Genomic DNA, 24620 nt, shown 5'->3' on the forward strand with positions numbered 1-24620 from the left:
ATTATGAATCAGGGGCGGGACATGTGGGGGCAGAGGTCACCACATAGTTGGAGACAGAGTGTCATAAGGTACTTTTTCTTTGTGATACTATAAACTGGGACCAGGATCAATTTAGTGTTGACTTGTTGAATATACACAGTGTGAAGTTCCTCTTTGGTCTCTAAAAGCATTTCAACTGGTCAGACTAACTCATCAATTTGTGCTAACGTGATTTCTTCTGATCACAGTGGAGTTCATCTTCGTGGACCTGACGTCCCTGAAATCAGTGCAGCAGTTTGCTCAGACATTCAGGGCCAGAGGCCTCCCCCTCCATGTTCTGGTGAACAATGGTAACTGGTTTTACTTGAAAGGTCACACTAGTGTGACATGTTTGAAAAGGCTCAAGCTGTTTGCCAAAGAGTTTTGACTCAGTGTGGCCTCATATCTTCTCCTCTACCTGTGGTTCTGTCATGTAGCTGGGACCATGCTGGTTCCTGAGAGGCAGACAGTGGATGGCTTTGAGTTCCACTTTTGTCTCAACTACCTGAGCCACTTCCTGCTGACCAACCTGCTGCTGGACATCCTGAAGAGGTCAGGACGACGGGGCTGCTGCTCCAGAATTGTCAACATGTCCTCCGCTACACACTATGCAGGAGTCATGGACATGGAGGACTTAAACAGGAGGTATGAGTAACCAGGAAGACTCTAAATCTGTTGTTCATGAGGTGCGAGGCAGTTTCACAAGAACCTAGTGCTCTACCAGCATCTCCCACAGCTATTTTAGTGTTCCTGCTTATATTACTTTTTATTTGTGTTTTAAACATTATTCTGTTGCTTCTGCAAATTTGCGTCAAGTAGTTTAGTTTAAAGCTCCATCCAGTCTAAAGGTAGATGTCCATGTGTTTGTGATTATAAAGCAGGTCTAGGTTCTATATTAATACTGTGAAAGTATCAAAGCCTCAGTCCACAGAGAAATGCACACAGCCTGTATTCAGAAACTGAGCCTTAAAACCAGCCGTCAGAACTTCTGGAACTTTGTGATGTCACAACAAAGCAGTCACTGCTCTCAGATATACCCCAAGACTCTGAGTGTTTTCCTGAAATCTGCTATATTTTTATTGGATCACTCAGAAAACAGTCAGCCAATCAGAAGAGAGGCTCTGAACCTGTTGTCACTAGAGCTCCAGAGAGAAGCCTGAGAGAGGAGACGTAAAACTACACGTAGGTGCTTTTTGGTTGGACAGGCTGGACTGCTGGATACTGTCCTCTGTGGCTCTGGAGAAGTTTTGTCAAATGTGAGGAAATAACCCTCATGATGTCATAGTGATGTCATCTCAGCTATTGATTGCTTTGTAGGAAAAGTGACTGAAAGGGACTGAAAGTGAGGATGGGGTCACCTGTCGGTGCTTTGCTCCACCACTTCAGATCAGATGGATTGTGCTGAACTGTTACAACTTCCTCCATCCAGTGGTTTTCTCTCTGATGGGGTCCCTGCAGAACAAATGATGGATGCTAAGTAACTAATGTTTGCATGCTAACAGGCTAAACTAGCATGGTGAACAGGTAAATATTATACCTGCTAAACATCAACGTGTTTGCGTTGTTAGCATGCTAATGTTAGCACGTGCAGCTTCACAGAGTTGATAGCATGTCTGCGAGTGCCCTAACTTTATGGAAGCACAATAATTAATCAGTGTTTGTCCACCAATCAGTGTGGACGAGGCTTTGGCACCACATTCTGCAGTAACTGAAGAATACATGGAATAATTGAAATAGGAAAAATCCAAATATTTTCACCATTTTAGAGACATTTCTAAAATGTTGGCCATGACCATGTAATCAGTCCCCATATGTACTAGTGTACGCCAGGAAAAAACATTGGCTAACATGCTAAAATCATGTTTAAATTTGTGTGAGAAACAAGACGTGATGCTGTGCAAATAGTATTTTTTTCATGATTTCCTTACTGTGATAGATCCGATTTTCATGTCTATCCCAGCAGACCAGCACTGAGTCCAGACATTCATCTCCTGAGGTCAGAGTGGGCTCTTCTGTAGTAATATCTTGCAGTTATTGCTTCTCATTGCAGTTTTACCTCACAGACAGGATACAGAAGAGTCCTTGCTCAAGGGCATTACAGCGGGTTTGCTCTTCAAGATCTGATGCCTCAGGAAATGAGCTCAGGTTGTCCTTGAGAAGGGAGGAAACTGCGGAAATTAAGGGAAAATGATTACGAATGCTTTGTTTTCACTCTGAGTCCTCTGCAGCGGAGAGCACAGTGGACTGTGGTGAAGAGAGTTTCACTAACTCTAAATGTGCTGTAAATCCTCAGTTGGAGACTCCTGATCTCTGAACTAAGCAGGTCTCACCTGATTGCTATGTGGATGGGAGATTTACCAGGTGCTGGGTACATGTTTTCAGTGGAGACACACTGTGTCTCTTGAGAGTCCCGTGTAAAAAGACCGTATCGGACAATATCAGCTACATCTATGTTTAAAATCCACCCATCCCTCCCTCTGTCTCCAGGATGTGCTACAGTTCCCATGGCGCCTACTCTCAAAGCAAACTGGGTCTGGTCCTCTTCACCTACTACCTGCAGGAGCAGCTGACAGCCGGTGGCTTTCCTGTGACCGTCAACGCTGTGGACCCCGGCATGGTGGACACGGCGCTGTATGACAACCTGTGGACCCTCGCACAGATGCTGAAGAAGCCGGTGGCCAAGACACTGTTCAGGGTACTGACGTTTGTTCTGCAGTCTCATTCATTTTCACCAGATTGATTTGCGAGTGTCGGAGTTTGATCATTGGTCGTTGCCCTTTCAGAATGATTTGGTGTGAACAGACTTTTTAGATCCTTTTAGCGGCTTTTCTTTTTTTTTCGGGTTGTCCGTCCTATTCACGTGGACGCGATATCTCAGTAAGACCTTGACGGAACTTCTTCTAATTTGGCACAAACATTCAGTTGGACTCAGGGATGACCGGATTACATTTTGGTGGTCAAAGGTCAAGGTCAGCGTGAGCTTGAACTCAAGACTTCACACACCAATTATGACGAAATCTCACACACATGGTTAATATTTTATATGATTCTGGATAAGCAGGGATTTAATTTGAAACAAGTCTGAGTCTCAGAGGCATACACCTGTGAGGTGGTGATTCTATTTTTTTTTTTTTTTTTTTTTTTTTTGAAAGTGATAGTGACTTTTTGGACAAACCGACCCAAAGTCGGGTTCTGCCTCTGCAGGCACACCCCTCTATGAGTTTTCAAAGCGATAACAGTCAGTTAGCACCATCAAAGGCTTCCAGAAGAACTGACTCAGCCTCCTTCTCTAAACTTTTAAAAACTGTCCTAAAGCTTGTTGTGAGATGTGTCTGAGGTGATTGTAAAGAGTTGAGTCCAGATTAGGTTTATTTAGAACGTGAGTCGACTTGAAATAGTTGGACATCTTTACAATTCAATAACCAAGAGCTCTGAAAGAAATGTGATCAATTTGGCAGGAAAGCAGGAAGAGTCATGTTTGGTCGCCTGATTTCTAAAAACATGTCTTGTAAAGTTGTAAAGTTTTTCTTTTTACTCTTTGGTAACATTTTTGAAACTTTCCCACAAGGAAGTGGAACTGGGAGCCCTGCGGAGACCTTTCACAGCATTAATTACACTAATGATCAAGTGTCATGAACTCACGGCTTTAAACAATCAATTTACAAACGAGTTCATCCACTGAAGAGTTTGCTGTATGTTTGTCCCTTCAGACTCCAGCAGAGGGAGCATCCACAGCCGTCTACACTGCAGCTGCCTCTGAGATGGAGGGGGTGGGGGGCTGTTACCTGTACAACGGCCAGAAGACGCAGTCCTCGGACCTCTCCTACGACTCTGAGCTCCAAGCCGAGCTGTGGAAGAAGAGCTGTGAGCTTGTGGGCCTTCAGGAGGCCTGATACACTTCCACTAACACGCCACTTCATAAGACTGCAGCATTGCTCTTCTACTTTGTTTGCACTTAGTGTTTATTTACTACCAACATCAGAATTGCATTCCTTCAAAATAAAGGTCCTAATAATCGTGACCTATCGTGCAAATCTCACCAGGCCAAACAAATGAAAACCCCCTCCGGCTGTGGGCTCGGATCCAACATGCTGATGTCTGATAGTCTGTCATCTCATCCCTCAACCGATCAGAGCACCGGGACAGGTCCTGGTGTCTTCCTTATTACAAAGCTGACTTCATGACAAAGTAGAGAGCTAATGTCTCAAAAGAATTTTAATCTGAATTTTAATCTGACCAGGCTATTTGGACCAGTCCCAGCCTGGTCAGATGCGAGAAAGAACTGATGAAGCCTCTTGGATGAGAGGTGAAACGTCTTCCCAGACAAATAACCAAGTCCAGTTGCTTTCGATTTAAAACTCTTTTGAGATACTATGACCTGGACAAGTGACCCCAGACCACCACATGTGCCCCTGTGTTCACAGTGCAAACTGGGAGCTGCTGTTCATTTACAGTGTTAGTGTTATCTCTCTGTTACCTGACACTAAATCAGACCTTGATAAGAGTTTCATGCCAAGCTTTTCTAACAGAGCAACTTTGTTATGTTATAGAATTATAGACCGTCTGAGCTTATCACCAAAATGCCTTAGCAGTGCCTGTTTCTTTATAATCTGGCACTGTCTCCATATATATTTCCATATTTGTGATCTAATGTGATTTGTTTGTTAAACTTCCTGAAAATATTTGGCTGATCTGCCTCTAGAACTAAAGAGTTTCAGACTAGATTTCCTATTTAAAATACCACAAAATTAATACATATACATTTTTTTAGCCTCAATGAAAACTTATTTTTTTAATTCATATTATGAATCAGTAATTACAGTGTGATACTGAGTAGCATATTAGAAATCAAAGAGTCCCCACATATTTATATTTTAACTTCTGATTTGATAAATATTATTATCAAAAATAATGTCATTATTAATATTATTATTACTAAAGTCAGTATTATTATAACCTTTCTTGATTGTAACATGTGCCATGTCTGGCAAAAGTCCATATCATTCTGCTCATCACAATTTCATGAAAAGAACAAAACCAACTAACCGTAAACCCAAATGTAGATTAATCCACCACTAAAAATAGTCCCCAACAAATGCACTACCAAATTGCTGGTTTGGGTTCTTTTCATGTGATTTGTTGACAATATGAAAGCTTTGGAATAATGCCTGTTGTTGTTATGTGTTCTTAAATTTTAAATATGTAAAGAAACGTTTTTCAAAGAGTTGATCATAACATCCAATAGATTTTGGGTGTGGAATATCCAGGCAGTGCTGTAAGTGTAATTTCCACTGTACTGTATATACGATGTGATTCATTTGATGCTTGAATTAGTCTAATTTAGTGAAATGATTTATGTTGTTTATAATTTGAATGTTCAGGAAGTGTAACTGTGAAACTACTGTGAACTGCCACACTGAGTTTTATTAGTCCTTATATTTGAATGTGTTGTGCCTCTTGTTTGCTGATTAGCACAACATGACGCTGAAACTGTGTCTGATATCAGACAAAGAGTAACTCATGGCTGCTAAGGAGCAGCACATGCTTTCATTCTGCAGTTAGAGATCAATCGAGATTGAAGCTGGATTTAACATGGAGGCAGAGGTGGAAGTGAACACCCCACATCTGTCTGATCTGCCAAACAGATCACAGGTGATGCTAGTAGATGTTGTCCAGGATCAAAGTGGGGTTTTACGTGAAGACATTGCAGTGATACCCCACAGTCTGATCTCCACCCTGTCCAATGTGCTGTAAACAGTTCAGTTAGAAACTGTATTCCAATCAAATGTCCAAAGCATTGATCATATTGCACATACATTTCCCACGTCACTGTGACTGGTGCCTTGTTCCTGTGGGTTCTTCTGTCATGTGAGGAAACATCCCACTGATGGCCAGAGCATGTTCATTGCTAATAAACAGCTAATAAACCACAAGTTTTTCACTGACTCCAGATCAGTAGTTTTATGTGTATTTTTTAAATGTTATTGTCCATTTTAATAAGAAACTGAATTATATTTCACTTAATAATTTTCACATTGAATTTTACAAATATCTCGTGGGCTCTTTCCTGTCATCAGCTACACAACTGTACCTCCTACCTACACACACACACACACACACACACCACGCTCAGTTAAACTGTCACCACCACAGATATTTATGCTACCTTCTGCTAAAGTAAAAAACAAACACTTTCTTGTCACTCCACACCCAATACCACATACTGACAAGGTGAAAACAGAAATTTTTCAAAAAGGAAATATTGAAATATCACATTGGCAAAATGATTCAGCTGCTGCACTTGAAATTCAGCTCAGGCACCTTTTGATCATCTTTGAGATGTTTCTGCACCTCGATTGGACCTCACCTGTGGTAAATTCAGCTGATTGGACTTGATTTGGAAAGATACACCTGTGGACATCAGGTCTCACAGTTGATGCTGCAGCTCAGAGCAGAAAGCGTGAGGAGGAAGGAGCAGAGCTCAGAGGCAGGACTGTGTCCAGGCTCTGAACAAGAACACTTCTGCTGCACTGAAGGTGCCCAAGAGCACAGTCATTCTCACATGGAAGACGGTGGAACATTCAGGAGCCAAACTGAACCCTCGTGGGAGAAGGGTCAGGGTGAGAGAGGTGGTCACTGTGGCTGAGCGTCAGAGCTCCTGTGTGGACATGGAGAAACGTCAGCAGCATGTGAATGTGAAAAAAGTAAAAGCTGTGGTGAAATGCTCTGTAGGGTTCACTGTGTGGGGATGTTCCAGTCAAGTCACAAATGTCACTCCCTCCATGATTTTACTACAGGTGTGGTTTCACATCTAACCCAGTCTATTACAGATATGTTTGCAGAATAAGGGATCAAAAGCACTTTCTCTTTAAGCACCTTACAAAGTGTTCATGTTAAGGTCATATATGAAAACGATTGGAAATTAGAACCATTTCATGCATTCATTGCTGTTAGCCATCAGAGGGAACCTGTTAGAGACTCATTCTGCAGGAGGGAAACCTCAGATTTCTCTCAGCCCAAACATGGTGCTTTTGCTCCTGTTAAGGCTGACTGAGCTGGGAGTCTGGGACACTGATGACTCTCCTCTCCCTGCAGAGAACCCAGGCTGTCAGATGCATAGATGCAGAGAGGAGAGTCATGGTTGATCCCTCCGCTGTGGTGACATCTGCTGAGACTGAAGACGGCATCGAACCTCTTTATCTGATTCGTTATCAGGAATCTTGAAAGTGTATACACATCCCGGGTCGATGAACTTTCTCTCATAGATCCATATTGAAAGACTATGAACTACAGGTTCATGTATGTGAACAACGCTCACCACGTACTTCAGTGTACTGTCGATGCAGGTGTTTGTCATGGTTTAAAGTCTTAAAGCTGCACCACACCAGGATATTTCAGATAAGTGTGCTTCCAACAACGATTTGTGTTTGTCCACTTCCTGTTTCAACATGGCACAAATCCAGCTTCATCTGTTTACTGTGGAAGAATTTGACTGAGCCAAAGAGCCGTGACCTCGACCCCGTCCAGCAACTGTGGGAGGAACTGGGACGTCAGCAGTGAGCCAAACCTGGACTGGACACTGCCTCATGTAGCTGGAAGAGCTGCTGTCCATATACTTTAGGCCATAGATAGTTTATGGTGGTGAAAACAAGCTTTTTCTCTTTCTTGGGCATGAAAGTTCATTTTTTGCCTTAAGGAACAGTAGTTTAACACAATAATCCTGACTCAAGGTTCGCTGACTAGTCTTTTCGGAGGCTTTCAACTGCATCTCACAGTTGACTAATGAGTAAAAGACCACAGGAAACCCCGCTTGAGCTACTACAAAGAACAAGTGGGAGTCCCAGAAACAGACGAAAAGACTTTTACACATGTGCAATGATGAAGGTTTTATTTAACGACAGGACACACATCAACTGTACAGACCATAAAAATGATGTTATGGTAAAATGGTGGTTGCTTCCCAGGAACATCGGTTGGGCAGCGCTGCTTGCCTGTGGGTCATCGTCAGGCCTGAATGAGGGAGAACCACTAAGGCTGAAAACAGTGGAAATCAGTCGAAGTTTCAACCGACAGTGAAAGGTTTTTAATACGCCTCCGCTCCTCATGCCTGCAGGAGGGTTCCATTTCTCGACTGAAATATTCACTGTTGTTCAAGCTCTTTAAAAGTCAGTGGTTACACAGAACAGATTCTAATGTGCAAACGAAAAGCTAAGAGCTGCTTTTGTTCAAAAGTGCAGATGTAACACAGACTGAAGGACAGGTGCCACTGAGGCAAAACCGAGGTACATAAAAATGACGAGAAACTGTAGAAAAGTAATCCGTTACACTGTACTGGTTCATTTACAATTTAAATACCAGATGCATTAGGACGTCCACATATGGAAGTCCGATGCTACCTTGAAAACATAAAGGAGATGAAAGGTTAAGAACGATGAAAATATGAATTCTCATGAGTACTGCAAAATAATGTTTCATAACTCTACGTCATACTTTCCACATTGGAAATGATCAGATACTGGGAATTCACTTTGTTTTGTTTGATATTCATGAGTCATGCTTGTGTTGTACTACTTCTCTACTACTACTCTTCACCACCTGGTTGAAATACCTGCAGGAAGTGGACTCACACTGAGGCCTGACCGACAGAATTCACTGTTGTCACCCGAAACTGAAAATGGACGTCACAGACCAACGCATACTGGATTTCTGAGCCAGAAATAACAAATATTAATGAATGAGGTTTTTTTTTAAGTTTTAAAAAATATATGAGCCATAAGTTTTCTTTAAACATAATACTTTTAATATGAGCCCCTTACATTTAAAAAGATTTGTTACCAACATATGTGGTGAGTAGAACATTTTATTGCTGTAAACAGTGTCTTGATTACTCAGACACCGGTTGCACCTCCAACATGACGCATGATTTTTCTCTACTGAATTTACTGTTACTTATCAGCTGATACAATATGAGCCAGTTTAACAATCATTTTAACTATCAATTTATCAACTGATCATTACCCCCTCAACCAAAGTCACCAGCAGGGTGTGTGAACAGATCAGCAGCTAAACGCCTGAGCGACGGAGAGAGGATGAGGAAAACTGGACTTTCTCAGCGATAGCTAAGCTCTTACCTAGAGTTCAGTTTTCAGGAAATTAATATCATAATAATAAAAAAAACAACACAGCATTCCAACACTGATTAGGACGCTGATTACCACGGCAACAGTCAAAGCTTCAAGCCCCAGCCCGGGCTACTACAGCGTTAAGAGACGGAGGCAGAGCCTTGAGTTCCTCACAAGGAAACACTGGGCGGATTTTAAAAAAGAGAAAAGTGATCCACTGTGAAGCTTCACCTCTGTGTCACTGACAAACCAGAGGCTTTTCTTACAAACACACATTTACGACATCATGGGAAATTAGGCTTGATAAAGTACTGGCAGGAATGTAACCACCCAGCCTTCGTCTCCGCTGGTTTAACACAGCTCGACGAGAGGAGCTTGTGCGGTGGGAGGCCCTGACATGAAGCGGCACGCTGTGTGTACTGTCTGATTCATCACCCTGAATCACAGTTTCCATGCTCTAACCTGCACTGCTTTGATCATATGAACCTATTTCTAAATTCCTGTCAAGTTAACCATTTGTAAACTTCAGTCCTGAGCAGGTCCCGGACCAGAGGAGTGTTCCGGTTTTCAGATTTAGCCCTTTACAGTACATCTGAGAACCTGGATGTACTAGATGCTAAAGCCCCAGGTGGGGCTTACATGTCACGCAGAAACCCACTGAGCTCATTCTAAAAAGTCCTTTCAGCCCAGATGTCGACAGGCATCAGATTTCCACAGCACGGCTTCAAATTCTGCTCCTGTAAAGTGTGAAGAGCAAAGTCACCAAAGACCAGAACTTGTCTCTGAAGCCACTGGCTCAGCCCCAGACCTGAACCTTGTGACTGACAAATCTGCCTGCAGTGATCCAGATGAGTCAGTCACCTGTGGACGGACAGAGAAGCAGCCTGACCCGCTCCGTATCACCATCAGTGGGTCTGGACTCCTGCCGCCTCCTCATTTCTGACCAGTTATCACTGTCACACGATGTGGATCCAAAACTACAGCGAGCAGCTGTTTTGGGAAATGACGGAGTCTGATTTACAGATTTACGTTGTCAGTAGGAACCAGTGGGCTCGGAGCTGCGAGACACAGAGTGGGGGTGTTGGGTTGGTTTCTTAAAACTTTGTCATGGCATAAAAATGATTCAGAGAGCGAATATCAACACAAATTAATTCATAAAATAACAAAAGCCCACAAATACTGAAGCCCCGCTGCGGCCTCTCACTTGTTCTTTTGGCCCGGTCTTGCACCGTGTCCTGTCCCGTGTCAGCGTCGGTCTCAGCCAAAGAAATGTGTCTTAGGTCTGGACCTGAAGGAGCCTCTCGCAGACCCCTCCACCTCCTCTGTGTCGTGGAACGTTGTGCTGTGGACGATCTGTGACGTCCTCAAGCGGAGCCTCTGCAGCCTCGGCTTCATCCTGCTCAGAGAAGACTTCCTCCTGAGGGGCTTCTCCCTGGGTCGGCCTTCGCCATCCACAGAGTCACAGTCGGCGGGGCTCAGCAGCCTGAGGGGCTTCAGGTTAGACTGAAGAACCTTGGAGAACCTCCAGCGGCCTCCGTCCCCGCTGCCTGCATCCTCCGATTCCGATCGCTCGTATGCTCCAATGATGTCCCGTATGTCCACGCTCACACTGTCGGTGAGGTACTGGCAGGCCTTCCTCCCACTGTAGTCTCTGACCTCCACATCGGCGCTGTAGGCCCCCACCAGCAGCTTCACCACCTCCATGTGGTTGTGCATGGCAGCTATGTGCAGCGGGGTGTAGCCAGTGTTGGATCGGACATCGACGCTGATGGGAACGTTGTGCTGCTTGGCGAAGTTAATGATGAGTGCTATGAGCTCGGGCTTGCCGTGCTTGGCCGCCCAGTGCAGGCAGGTGAAGCCGGTGACGAAATCCTTCCTCAGAACGAGGCTGGGCTCTGCGCTGAGGAGACGCTGCAGGCTGCCCCACTCCGCGTCGGAAGCACACATCATCCACTCATGCTCCAGAGGGTCCAGAGTGACCAGGGTCCCGTCTTCATCCGGGCTGGAGGAGACCAGGGAGGCTGAGTCGCTGTCGCTCCTGGAGGACAGGTGAACTGACCTGCGCAGCACCATGCTGCGCCTCACCTGGGGGGACGTGTTCATCATAACCTCGAGGAAGTGTCTGCGGCTGCTTTTAGGGCTGCTGTTCCCGTCACTGCCGCACAGGCTGTGGGCATCGAGCTGTCCCTCATCGTCTGACTCCGGCTCCCTGGGGAGAACTCTTGGCTGGGATCCTTTCGAGTTTCTGCGCCTGGTCACCAGAGGAACCTGCGGAGCGTCCTGCAGGCCTGCGTCAGGCTCAGCCTGCGCGTCTGTGGGACAGAGCGCGGCAGCGGCAGCAGCGTCTACCTGTCCTGTAGGACCGGTTTGTGCAGGCCCAGGCAGGGTGAACACAGACGCCTCTGCGGGGAGGGGGGACGCCTGGATCACTGAGATGGCTGGTATGTCAGGGACCTTGCTCCCCGGCTCCTGCTCCCTGACGCTCCTCTCTCTGCGGAAGCTCTCTGTGTTGCCCATCTCCCCGGAGCTGCTGTCCACCTCCTGCCCTGCGCAAACACACTCAGGACTGGTAGCAGGACTGGTAGCGGGGGCGGGGGCGGGGGGGGGCGGAGCCCTCACCTGGCGGCCGCTTCCGTAACCTGAGCCCGGTGGTGTTTGTTGCTGTGCAGCCGCAGCTGCTCCGTGTGCACCTTTGTCTGCAGTGAGAACTTGTTCCGGCCCCGGCCCCCCCCCCGGCCCCGGCTCCGGCCCCGGCCCCGGCCCCGCTCCGCCGCTGTTGCGGGGGCTCCGCCGCTCCTTCCCGGGCCCGCGGAAGCTCCTCCTCAGGCAGACATACTTCTCTCCGTCCTCAGCTTTCACAAAAGCGATGTTGTCCACGTAGCTCTTGAAGCGCTCCCGCGCCGCCGCCCTCCCCCCCGGCTCCTCGGGGAACGCGGCCCTGAAGTGCTCCGTCAGGTCGGTGGTCCTCACTCTGCCCCCCCGCTGCCTCACAAAGGCCAGAAGCGCCTCCTGGGAAAAGTCCGCGGCCATTGAAACCCTGCAAACTTTCCGAGCAGCCAGCCTGGAGTCCCCCCCCCGGGCTGCACCGCGGATTATCCCCAGCGCAGGGCAGGGCCGTCACTCCGCTGACCGGGGACCAGCGTGTCTGTCCCCGGGCGTCCCGCCTCCCAGCAACCGGCCCGGAGCCACGAAGCCGGGGGGGGGGACGTCTCTGGAAGTAAACACGCCTCCCATACACACGTGTAATCTATTGTATGTAGGCTACATACACTTCATTTCTATATTATATGAGTATAAAAGAAGAAACACTTGGTCCCAGGCCACTTCCACATCTGGGCAGAGTCCAGCTGTTCTCTGGTCCAGATGTGGAGGAACCATCCAACAGCCATGCTGTATGAGAGTACATGTGGTCCCAACATGGGCCAGATTTACTGTTACATATGTAAATTATATATGAAACCTATTACAATGGGAACCATTTCATAAATGGACATATATGTCCAGCTCGTACAAACATATGTGTGTGTGTGTGTGTGTGTGTGTGTGTGTGTGTGTGTGTGTGTGTGTATATGCTGTAGACATATATTGTTACCCCAGAGCCTGTGGGTCCAAAAGTCTGAGACCACCCTCCCAAAACTGGAAGACATTAAAATTAATCAGAAAAACATAAACACATAGAATTTTCATTCTAGGCGCATGTGTCATCATCATTAACATAAAAAACATGAAACTTAATCATATAGATGCATATACAAGTTTCACTACACACTATGCTGTAAGCTCATATCTTCATATATCCAGAGGATGTGTGATAATAATATGTCCCTTCATTGGTGACATACATGCCCACAAACGCCAGCCTTGACCTGATGTTGCTGCAGGTTGCGCCTTGAAGAAATCAGCTTATGATGGATTTGGATTTGGGTAAGACTCTGGGTGAGGCTTCACGTCAGCTGCTCGTCTCTGCCTGAGAATGGGCAGGAGCTGTGTGTGCAGTGTGTTACAGGGAAAGACGGAGCAACGCATCTCACAGACATCATTGATCTTGTCAGGTCAGGTCCATCATCACAACCAGAACTTCTGAACCAGACCCGAGTGGTCTTAGAGGGAGGGGACAGGTTTTAAATGTATTCTGCATATATCATATATCACGTGTTACATTTTTTTATTTAAATATTGGATGATTAAACTGGTTTCATTGAAACATTATTTTGTTTTTATTCATATTCATTTTGCAGTCTCCATAAAATCAGACTTAAATAGTTATATTTACGACAAAATAAAACAATTTTAAAAGAGTCAGACAATGTGGTTAAAGATACTCAGTTGTATATTCTATAATCATAATAATATAAATACCTGGATGGTGCATCCATCATTTTGATCATCAGCTTCCTTAAAAACATTTCTGACACTTTGCAACATAAAGTGCTGTAATCGTTTATCAGCTATTGACAATATGATCTTTTCTTCAGATCTTTGCACATGTGCAGTTCTCCTGCAATGCACAACAATTTAGTTTTACTCCTTGCTTTGATGAGCAGTTTGATTATTTTGATATGATTTGCCATATTGTGATACCGAGATCAGAACCGCTGACAACACACACATAACATCACTGAATTTTTTTTCTGGTGCTTGGTTATTAATTTGATTAAAACCTGCCTGTATTTTATTTATTCATTTATTATACATTTTAGTTGCAAATTATACATTTGTGCAATTCATTAATTACTGGGTTAAATATAATGCAAAATAATGCACATGGGGATCAGAGCTCACACAGACAGCAAAAGTGCACACTCCGAGTATATTTCACATCAATGCACCAATTTAAAGTTTGCGTATAAGTACAAGAGCGACGTGGGCTGTCTACAGGTGAGGGGCTGGTATTTGTTAAGGGGGGGCCGTTTAAAGTCTGACATATTTACAATGCAGACAGCCTGTTATAGGGATGTGATACGTTCTGTAATATTTTGGCTCTTTAAATTGAAACAGTCACTATGTGGTTAAAATGTTGGATTCAGCCTCAGTAATAGATGAAGAGCGGAGCAGTTGGGGAAAGAAAGCTGAGTCAGCACTTTGAGTCACTGTTTCAGCTTCATAGTTTCAATCTAATGAGCTGCTGTGTTGAACCTGTCCAAACACTGAGGTCCCACCCACTGCCCTCAGGCACTGGAAGCTATAAAAATGTAGAACAACCATTGTCTTCATAACAAGTGTATCTCAAGCAGAGCATGTGGGGATGAAGGGGAGCATGATGACTTGGTTTTAGTGACAGTCCCTCTCTCAGTTGGGGGTTTAACAGGAATACAAATCTCAGACTATTTGATCTTATTGTCTGTTTTTGCAGAGACCAACAAATGAAAGTAACTGCAGCAGAGTCAGCTGGTAGCTGCATCTAAACGCCACAGAACAGGAAACACACTGTAACACAATAAGATGATAAGAGGAGCGGGAAGCAGCAGCCGCTGTCCTCAGCTGGGAAACAGGTTCAGAAGTGTGTTTGTTACGCAGCCCAGTGACACCAACACTGTGCAGACCTGCTCTCGTCTGAGCTGCTCCCCGTACAGACAGTGCTGGCATGGTATCCACCAGGGTTCTGGTGCCATCCACTGGTGCAAACGTTCCCTACAGGTGAAGTCCCCCTCCTAACTCAGGCCAGAGTCCCGTCTCTGCACGTTGACATGAACACCTTCCTATTTAGACACAGCGGTTTTGTCCAGATGTTGGAGATTCCTCTTCAGTACGGTGGAGGTGAACTGAATTTGCTCCATTTAGCTGCTTCAGTTTAAGAACTCACCCATCTACTGTTCTTCTATTGTTTACTCTCTGCTCCTCTTCGTGTCATGAAAGACTGAGGTGATGCTGAGCAAAGACGCGTTCATGCTACAACAATTACCTGATCTCTGATCTGTGGGGCACTGACAGACTGTAGAGAAGCTTCACTCTATCAATGAAGAGGTGAAATTGAAGTAATTATGTTGGTTCAGCTGCTTCTATTTTAGTTAAAATGCACAAAAAAATAAATAAAAATCACGCTCGTAACAAAAGATGTGGGTTTATAGACAGTTTTACTGAGTTCACTCACTCAAAGTTTTCAATAAAAATAAATCCCACAATCGTCACAATTCACAAAACACACGAGGTCAATGTGCTGTTTCTTTCAAAGACTTCAGAGCCGGGAGGATGTCGTCCAGACGACTGAGCCCTGAAACACACACAGACACACACACACCATCACACTGTGACAATGCTGACATTTCATTCTAATATGAGGCCACTGTTTGTGGACAGGAGGCTTTAAAAAGAAGTGGCCATTTGTGAAGCTGTGGGGGTCTAACAAAGGATGCTATGGAGGTGCATTGTGGGAATAGTAGGATCCAGCCCTTTGGTGCCAAAGGGGAGAGGAGATGAGGATTTCTCAGAGCTGCTTCTGTTGCTCTCTACTGCTGCTATTATCAACCAGTGACTGAGGACTTCCCTCTGTCCCTCACATGTCTGTCCTGTGTCCCAGCTCCAAGAGACATGAGTGGGGGAAGTGAAAAGACAAGCACACCGAGCTCAATCCCACTCTGCACCCCACCAGCTTGGTTATCATGACGTGTCTTATTTACCCAGAATCTGTAAAATGTCCACGACGAGGGCCTGGAAAGGCGGGAAGAACTCCTCATGCTGCTTCACTTTGACAATGACACTGAGAGACGAGTGCAGAGGGAGAAAACACAGTTTGGATTATTGTAGCGCTACAGCAGATCTGAACGCAGCTGACTGCTCTCTGCATCACAAACAATGTGTGTTGAGCTGTGCATGTGTGCACCTGTCCAGGTCGGCGTCTCCCAGCAGGTTATGGAGCCCAGCAGTGTGTCCAGCAGAAGAGACCAGTCTGGCCACCTGGTTCACCACCTGAGCAGGGGGGGCCCTGCTGTCTGACACCAAAGCACAAACACCAACTCGACATTTTTACGGCATGCTTCCAAGTAAAGGTCCTGCATTGTTTGGCTCAAAGTATTTGCCTCAAACTGAGGTGAGAAGTAACAAAGTACATTTACTTGAGTAGTGACCTTCAGTATATTTCCCAGTATCTGTGCTTTACTTTACAGACATTGCACTTCTCTGCATTTCTGACCAGATAGAGGAAAAAACAACCACAGCCAGCTCCTACTGTCAGTCATGTTGTGTTGCTGCTCGGTTTGAACCTGTCAACAGCTGCGTCAGATAAAGAAGAGGCAGAAGATTCTCCACCAGAGGCCGCAGCCTGATCTGAAGTCTGTTCGGAATTTCAGACATAAATAAAGATTCCTTTCACTTTCAGGTCTGGAGACAGTGCCGGTCTTCATCATATGAAGCCTCTGACTGATTCTGTTCTTCTAATGTTGGCTCATTATGCTGCTGTAGGACAAACCCCTGACCAACCAGTCTGTCTTCCTTTGTCCTGTTAGCAGTAAAAGGTCCTACAGGTTTGTCCCAATCATGCACCAGAGGGTGCACTGACAGTCTGATCCAACACTGCCTTTGTACAAACACAAGGTTTGAGAGTCATCAGCCCGTAGGAATTGTTTGCATTAACTTTCAAGGCTACATTACTGTGAGGGCTGAGAGTTCATTCCTGGAAAAAGCTCAAATTCACACGATTTGTTTTGGTGACAGTTGGTGACCTATGTACCATTAATGTTCCAGACACCTTTACACTATGGGAAAATGGGAAACTGGGGTGTAAGCACATCTAGCGACTGGCAGTGGATGACACAGTGTTAGGGGTTGTGCTGATGCAAACTCTGGCTCTCTGTACTGAGGAGGTTTCAGGTTTACGTAGCTCCACTTCCTGTCTCCACAAGGTGATGTGATTGGCTCCTTAGGTTTGTGACATATGAAGCTCTGTCATTGGCTCACTGCAGCTCCAAGGTGGAAATATTTAGTCACTGTGTTGACTGATTATTTCACTCATGAGTTCACTTGAGCTCCATGAAATTTCAATAAAAACTGGGTAAAACCTCTGAGCAGCTAGGTGGACCTAATTCTAACCAGTACTGTTGGTAAGATAATCCACATTATTACCTGATAGTTTGTTGATTATATTTGATATTCTGAATCTGCAGCTAAAACTTTATATCAGTGTAGAGGAATAAAAAAGGACAATAGCTCCCTCTGAAATGTGGAAGGAGAAAGTAGCAGATGTACTGAGTTACTCTGCACCACTGCTGCAGGTTACCTAGGTCCAAAACGTCTCGCAGGTTATTCATGGTGTTGGTCATCTCTCCCAGCCTTGTGTAGACCTCATTCATACGTGGGTAGACCCCGCTGAGGGAGGTCACGTCAAACAGCTTTTGGAAGTGAGACACCATGGATCCCAGAGTGTATCGAGTGGGGCTCCTCAGCACCTGGCACCAACAACACACCTTTAAATGAGCTGGTTTCAGGGGAGTCAACCCGGTTCAGGGTCTGGGAAGATGTTAGATATTCCTGGGAAACCTCCTGCAGCAACAGTGCTGGGAATTCTGCACCATTCCATTCATAAAGTACTTTTACCTTATCATCAGAGGTGCTGTCCAGCATGGTGTCCACCATCATCATCATGTCCTCCACCTTCACCACTGCTGCAGAGCCGTGGCCGCCAGCGGTCAGCTGCTCAGGCGCCAGTCTGGTTGTCAGTTTAGTTAAACCTCGCTGCAGCTCCTGAACACAACAAAACCATCAGTTCAGTCAGTGTTTCTTCAGATTCAACAAGTTAAATGTGAGGCTTTTTCAGACCTTTTTAATCACACGCTGTCGTTTCATGATCATACCTGCAATCGCATGAAATCAGGTGGGGATGAGAAGAGTGGACAGCGACAGTTTCAGCTTTCAAATGTCAGAGTTAGTTGCTTTTCTTTTATTTTACAGTAAAAGAAAAGCAGTAGAGTGTTGTGCTAAACAAGACATGTAACCCTCCTGTTATCCTCAAATCTACTACCATCGTTTATCCTTGGGGTCAGTTTGACCCCAGCTATTTAAACCTCCAGAAAAAGATTAGAATCAAAATTGTGAACCAACTTTATGTTGCAGGTACTTTATGTTTCTTTGCTGACTACAAAAATAGCCCTTTCAATAAAACTTAAGTGTGTCTGCTGGTGGCTGAGAGACAACAGGAGGTTCAGCACTTAGGGTCTCACTGTCATCAGAGGAGGACGCCTCATGATCATGGTCCCCCTCAACATTATCCTCTGTCTCGGACTCACGCTCCTCTTTGTCACTTTCACTGTCAGCGCTGACATGAAAGTTGTAGCAACACATTTTCTGGGTGGAGGATTAGTGAGAAAACAGAAAAACTCCTCTCATACTAGTCTTTCCCCATTTGCTGCTGTGGTGGTTCGTTACGCTGAAACCTGCACACAAACAGTGTCAGCACCTTCAGCAGGTGGAGCTGCCGCGCCCAGACCTCCAGCGTGGGGAGCAGACTATGAAACTCAGCCAGATCCGAGCCAACGGCGGGTTTCGGTCTGTGCAGTGGTAACGGAGCGCTGGGACTGGTCACAACAGCACCGATCTCCGTCAACAGCTGGAATACAGAGGAAGTTATGTTCAGGAAGTAGCTCTCAGAAAACAAACTGAGAATATCTGGCAGACAACATGCTTACATGGTGATAGTGGGCACAGACACCGGCTTCTCTGGCTTCTCCACCGATGTGCTCACTCATCTCAGTCGCGTTGTCTTCTTTAGGCAGTCTGCAAAAATGGTTGGTGCTGTTCATGAGCTGTGTCATTAGATTACTGAGTTCAGGAGTCTGTCCCAGGGCGACGAGGAGCCTGGCTCAGAAACCTCTGTGCTGATGACAGATGGCTTTGTGCTCTGTGAAGCTGTGACCTCACATCACAGATCATGGTCTGTGTGTGGAAGTGGAAATAAAAAGATTTGTTCCATTTGAAGGATTTTTAGATGCCTAAGAATAAACGGTAATTCTACAATAATAGAAACTATTGTTATTGAGACAAATAAAAATTCTAATTAGAAAAAATAACCTAATTTAATTTTGTGAAAGTCAGATTTTTTTATCGTCTTGCAACCCCAGATCTTCCCTTGAAGCCCGGCTGAGAGCCCCTGCTGCGGGGTACGGTAAAGTAATAACAGGTGGGCAGCTTCACAGGCTCGAAACCTGTGTAGACACAGTTTCACAGTCAGGTTTTTAGAGGAACATTGTTGACGTTTTCTAAACGGTGCTTACTCACTATCTGGCAGAGTTAGTTACCGGCTCTGGATCATTTCTTGGGCAGGCAGAGGAACTTCCTTAAGCCACCGTTAGTTGCCTGGCAACGAATTATATAAACGATGTTTGTGTTGAATCAGCAACACAAACGTCTTTCACACAAATAACCAGCAACACCACCACTGCTTTTCTAACAGGTTCAGTCATTCTTTGGATAATACTAGTTAACTACAGCACAGTTAGTTTTAGGCTTGTGCAATAACTGAAGAAGAACGTGAAGGATTTTTGGCCCCTCATCACACCTGGGGTAGCGCCACCACTACAGCAAACTCCAAAGGGAGTCAGTGCCGTTGTGATGTCAGTAGGAGTGTTCCTACCTTGTGTTACTGCGGGTGTTTAGTCCCTCCATATGACGCAGTTTGTGCTTGTAGAACTTCACTTCCTTGAGCGTCGGCCTGCACAGACAAATACAACCAGCATGAAGAGTGACGTGACAGCACGCGGGCTTGTTTCCAGCAGGACGAACATACGCACTTTGTTTCCAGCTCCTGCTTCAGCCGCTCCACTTCCCTCTGCAGCTCTTGTATCTGAGCTCTGCTTTCCTTCTGCTGCTCCTGATACGCCTTCAAAGACACACGCAGGTGTCACAAAGCTGCATCTCCGCTTCAGTGACAGACATTTTACACAACCCAGTCAGTTTTCAGTTACCTGGAGAATGGTTTTGAAAGAGGGAGTAACACTGGTGGGTGTCTTCTTCATTTGATCCGACACTCCTGACTCTCCTTTGACAGACCTGCAGAGAAAACGATGAAGCAGATGAAGCAAAGTTTTCTTTATGCTGCTTCCAGCAGGAACCAAAGGTCAGCATTCAAACATGTTCTTCCTGCAGTTTCCTAATGTTTCACATCTCCTCTCTCAGGCTTCTCTCTGGAGCTCTAGTAACAACAGGTCAGTCAGCCAATCAGAAGAGAGGATCTGAGCCTCTCTTCTGATTGGCTCACTGATCATCTTACACCATCTAAAGTGTGTTACCTGAGCTCATCCAGCAGCTGAGTCATTTCAGTCTCATAGAACACGATCACATCCAGCACCCTGCAGATAAAACACCAGGTAGCCGTCAACTCCCCACACTCAACTTTGTTTAGTGGTAGATTATGATTAGAATTGTTCTTGAGCCTCTAAAACCCTTTGAGCAGCAAAGCTGAGCCTTGAGGAGCTGTTCTTTGCTTCACTAATGATTGTAGTCTTTAGGAAGGACAGAGTGCTTCTCTAGTCTGACCCAGCAGCTGCTGAACGTTTCACAGAAGCATCAGTCATATTCTCACTGCTGCTCTGCTGCACAGTCGTGTTGGCTGACTCTCCTGCAGATGTGCTGGAAGGTCTGACTCTGGCGTGCAGACTGACGCTCTTCTTCTTTGATGGTGAAATAAAGTTTCCTCTGAAGCTGAGCTGCTTTCTCCTTCTCTCTCGACAGCTTCAGCTCCAGGACTTCGCACCGTTTCTAAAAAGAAACGAAAACATTTCATGTTAGAAGCTAACAGACAATATTCACTATTACAGGGTTCCCACATCATTTTCCAAGTGAATTAGCTCAGATTATTTCCTGTTCACAAACAGGAAACCGTAAACAAGCTAGCAAGCAACTGAGCCCAACATGCTAACCCATGCTAACAATCCTGAACATAACTTTGCCTGAAAATAAAAGGTTGAAATAATATTCCCGGACAACACAAGGACTTTTATTTTTTACTTTTTATCTCATTTTCCATGTGTTCTACATGCCTGGAAAACTGCTCAGCTGATTTCCAGGTTTTCCCTGACCTGTGGGAATCCTGTACTGGCTTTATTTCCAGTGTCCCTCTTTTTAAGGTGGATACTTAAAACAAATATAATAAATAATAATCATTGAGTCACAATAATATAATCTATCAGTCATGCAGACGTGTAATCTGAGCAACACATCTCTGAATAAAGTTGTTTGTTGTGTAAGCATCCCGACATACTTGTGCCTCCTCTTTGTCCTGCTGAAGCTGCTGTGTGTGGCTGCGATGCTGGACGGCCTTGCCGAGGCAGCGGTCCTCCAGGTCTTGGACTCTGGTCTTGACGCCATCCAGCAGCCCCTCCAGCTCCGTGGCCCGTTGAGATTGCTGAGCCGCTAAACTCATGTGGTCCTGGACCTCGTCCCTGATGACACACAGACAGAGATACACTGAGCTTTGTCGTGAGTGGAGCCACAGTCAGCTGGTTGAGTCTGTGATGATCGGCTGGCTGCAGTCCAGCCTCAGGTGTACACTTCATACCTGCACCGAGCTATAAGCAGCACCTCTGGGATACTCGTCCGATGCTGATGAGATTGGATAACAGGAAGACAGGTGGTCTCCACAACGCTGCGTATACATTATTAAACAGATGCGTGGATGCAAAACCCCCACAGACACGTAGTGTCCTCCCTGGAGCTGCCTCCTTGTGATGTGAGGTCCTAAATGGTGAGACTGTGAAGACCTTACTGTTCTTCTAATAGATGAGACTGTTCTGCTGTTAAACCTCAATGCAGTGCCACTGAAAAGATCTCGAAGTGATGTCAGGCCCTCCACGTTTGGCCAGCTGTATGACCGTTCAGTGCTGGAATTTACACATCATTCAAGTGTTTAAGGTGGATTGGTAAAGCCCTCTAGAAATAACAAAAAAAGCCACATTTCCGCCCTGTGGTTGTATATCTCACCAATGCTTGTGTTCCTGAGATACAAGTGTTGTCCAAGTTCAGGGGCAGCATCTTCAGAGGATGTGGGAGGGATGGATTTTAACAATACCACCACTATTATCAATACTACTTATCAATCCATTAACGATACTCTTATCGGTACTTTTTGTTGTTTTGTGAGAGAAACCACAAAAAAAAAACAATGAAGAACAGAATTTATGATTTAAAATGAGAGTTCTTGAGGAGCAAAACTCAACAGCACTGTTTTGAACAAATCACTATGACAGATGGATTTTGTAATGATGGAAAAATGTGGTAAAACTAATGTAACAAATGTGTCACTTCTCTTGTTCTGCTATTCACCAGAAATCTCAATCTACTTTTCTAACTAATGGACCGGTTGTTTGACTCACTTGAGCTGGTTATTGGACTTGATGAGCTCCTGGATGAGAGCCTGTCTCCTCTCAGAGTCTGTGAGCATCGTCCTCAGAGTGGCCCTGACCTCACCAGCTGACCTCTTGTCCAGCAGAACCAGATCTAAAGTCACACAAGAGTCATGCAGTTAAAGACTGTTCATATTATTATTGCCTATTAACAACAACAAGGCAACTGTAGCTGTGCAATAAGTAACTATTTTATAGTTATAGTCATATTTTATAACTATTTTAAATTCAAGAACAGGTGGTAATAATGACAATAATGAAAAAAAGTGCTATTAGGTTTGACTGCCTTTGTGCCAAGAGGTTAATCTTGTGCACAATGTAATAATTATACACAATCCAAGAACACAAGTTCCTGCGTTCACACGTTAAACTCACACATACTTCGACACTTAAAAGCTCACCTGACAGGTTCTTATTCTCAGCTGGATCTGCAAAATACACTGGCTTAAAGCCACGGTGCTGGAGGAGCTTATTCACATCTTCCCACTCCACCTGCTCCTGCTGGAGCACAAACAGCAACAATCAAAGACAGAAATGTGGGAACACAACTCAGACAAGCATGACAGTGAACCCCGCGCTACCTGGAACTGCCCGTAGGTCCACAGGTAAACATATGTTTTATTTCTCGGTTGTAAAAAGGGAGTAGTCCTGCTCTTCGTGTCCATTCTTTAAAGTCCTCCGCTCAGCACAAACCTGGCTGCTCACCGCTCTGTGTCATCGCAGGACTCGCAGCAGAGCGTCTCATCTATCAGACCCACGAGAGATCCGGTTTCTGCAGACCCCACAGCTGAGAGGAGCCGCCTCCACAGTGTCACACAACTCACTGAGAGAGGACCCACTGCTTCCTCTGTGCCCCCCCCCACACACATATACATACATACATACACTCACACACACATACACTCACACACACACTCACACACTCACACACACACACACACACACACTCACACACTCACACACACACACACACACACACACACACACACACACACACACACACACACCTAGCCCCCCCCCCCGGCCAAAATGTCCCCACTGCCCCTGAATGTCCTCACTCTGTTGGTGAAACGCCAGTCTTAGCCAGCAGGAGCTCACTCAGGGGTCCAGCCTCTCTGCTCAGTGGTACTCACATGCTCCATCGTTTCAGCCCGGCTGCAGGACACCAAGCGACTACACGAAGCTCCTGAACTCCATTTGAAAATCCGACCATTTAAACCTGCAAGTCGGTGGTCGGTGACAATATCCTACAAAACTTTACTGAACAAATTATTTTTCAACCGTGAACTTATTCTGGTAAATTCGGCAGAGAAGAAAACAACAAAGCGAAGCGCTGGTGTCTATGAAAACCACACTGAGCGGGGAGCTCATGAGCGTCTCGCTAATCGGGGCGGGGGCTGAACACGCAGCACCTGAAGTAAACGTTAGGTTTTTCAGACGGGATACTGACAGCGCTTCCTGATGCCTGCCCGTCCGCCGCTCCAATCAGAGCGCTCTGCGTCACCAACGCCCACCAATGGAAGGGCGGGGCTTTTCTTCTTCTTCTCGTCTCCAGGCGGCTGACGTGCTTCAGGTGTACTGCCGCCACCAGGTGTTCACACGCAACTGTGGCCGCAAGGAAGCTGAGGATTTCAAAGTAAAAGGCCAAGAGGTTTTCAAAGTAAGTGCAGTGACCTATTATACTTTTTCCTGTTCTTTTGTTTTATGTTTCCAGTTGGCATTTATATGTATTAGGGATTTAATTTCAAGATGTTTTTGAATTCAGGATTCTTTGGTACAATTGTCGACATTCTCTGACACAAATATTCACATTTTCTCAGGCAGGTGGCAGCAAGAGCTGTAATAACCATGGAGTTTATATATATGGGACATAGGGCTTTCAGCATTAATGGGTTAATTACAATGAGATTAAGGACCAAGCATAACAGTGTTATTTTTTTTAATCACGTTAATCACATGCAGCAGCAGAGAGCTGCTGGGGACACAGTAACTGCACAGCGGAGCATGCTCCCTGCAGAACATGGAGACCAGCTGCTGGTTCTACAGAAGAACCAGTGGTGGACTTTGAACTGGTCTTTATCCAGGTCCTGACTCTGAAACATGTGACCACGCCAAAACTCAAAAATGTTCTGGTGCAGAAACACTTGTGATT

General features: G+C 45.5%; 3 protein-coding genes across 7 annotated transcripts in view; 1 reads left to right on the forward strand and 2 right to left on the reverse strand.

The window, feature by feature from the left end:
* Positions 1-5968, forward strand: part of dhrsx (dehydrogenase/reductase (SDR family) X-linked) — an 18561-nt gene extending 12593 nt beyond the window's left edge. Inside the window, exons 4-7 of the mRNA XM_071464633.1 lie at positions 228-329; positions 456-663; positions 2506-2713; positions 3729-5968. Coding sequence (XP_071320734.1) covers positions 228-329; positions 456-663; positions 2506-2713; positions 3729-3911 — 701 coding nt within the window. The 3' untranslated portion in view covers positions 3912-5968. The remainder of the gene's footprint in view (positions 1-227; positions 330-455; positions 664-2505; positions 2714-3728) is intronic.
* Positions 5969-7889: 1921 nt separating this feature from the next.
* On the reverse strand, positions 7890-12212 carry LOC139609732 (ankyrin repeat domain-containing protein SOWAHC-like). The gene has a single exon (XM_071464659.1). The coding sequence runs from the start codon at positions 12168-12170 to the stop codon at positions 10398-10400; it is 1773 nt and encodes a 590-aa protein (XP_071320760.1). The 5' UTR covers positions 12171-12212; the 3' UTR covers positions 7890-10397.
* Positions 12213-15197: 2985 nt separating this feature from the next.
* On the reverse strand, positions 15198-23946 carry cep70 (centrosomal protein 70). 5 transcript variants are annotated; one of them, XM_071464654.1, is made up of 17 exons: positions 23602-23946; positions 23050-23213; positions 22870-22966; positions 22439-22562; positions 21328-21508; positions 20650-20825; positions 20357-20416; positions 20033-20117; positions 19859-19947; positions 19702-19779; positions 18758-18845; positions 18529-18678; positions 17670-17816; positions 17353-17521; positions 15961-16069; positions 15758-15837; positions 15198-15351 (listed from the first exon to the last, which is right to left on the reverse strand). In XM_071464654.1, the coding sequence occupies exons 2-17, from the start codon at positions 23131-23133 to the stop codon at positions 15290-15292; spliced, it is 1779 nt and encodes a 592-aa protein (XP_071320755.1). In that variant the 5' UTR covers positions 23134-23213; positions 23602-23946; the 3' UTR covers positions 15198-15289. The 5 variants fall into 5 exon arrangements, with proteins under 5 accessions (XP_071320755.1, XP_071320754.1, XP_071320759.1 ...); XM_071464653.1 differs by having other exon boundaries at positions 22870-22969; XM_071464658.1 differs by lacking the exon at positions 23050-23213 and having other exon boundaries at positions 23602-23944.
* Positions 23947-24620: the final 674 nt, after the last annotated feature.

The sequence above is a fragment of the Trachinotus anak genome, unplaced genomic scaffold (assembly GCF_046630095.1).
Source record: "Trachinotus anak isolate AG129_WGS33_773 ecotype Australia unplaced genomic scaffold, CSIRO_AGI_Tana_v1 ptg000026l, whole genome shotgun sequence".
Classification (NCBI taxonomy): Eukaryota; Metazoa; Chordata; class Actinopteri; order Carangiformes; family Carangidae; genus Trachinotus; species Trachinotus anak.

Excerpts from the sequence above, each read along its gene's own strand:
- LOC139609732 (XM_071464659.1), bottom strand. The coding sequence starts at position 12,170 with ATGGCCGCGGACTTTTCCCAGGAGGCGCTTCTGGCCTTTGTGAGGCAG.
- cep70 (XM_071464653.1), bottom strand. The coding sequence starts at position 23,133 with ATGGACACGAAGAGCAGGACTACTCCCTTTTTACAACCGAGAAATAAA. Across the intron at positions 20,118-20,356 it reads CAGCTGCTGGATGAGCTCAG|GTCTGTCAAAGGAGAGTCAG; the intron begins GTAACACACTTT and ends TTTTCTCTGCAG. Across the intron at positions 16,070-17,352 it reads GCGAGACGTTTTGGACCTAG|ACAGCAGGGCCCCCCCTGCT; the intron begins GTAACCTGCAGC and ends CTTTGGTGTCAG.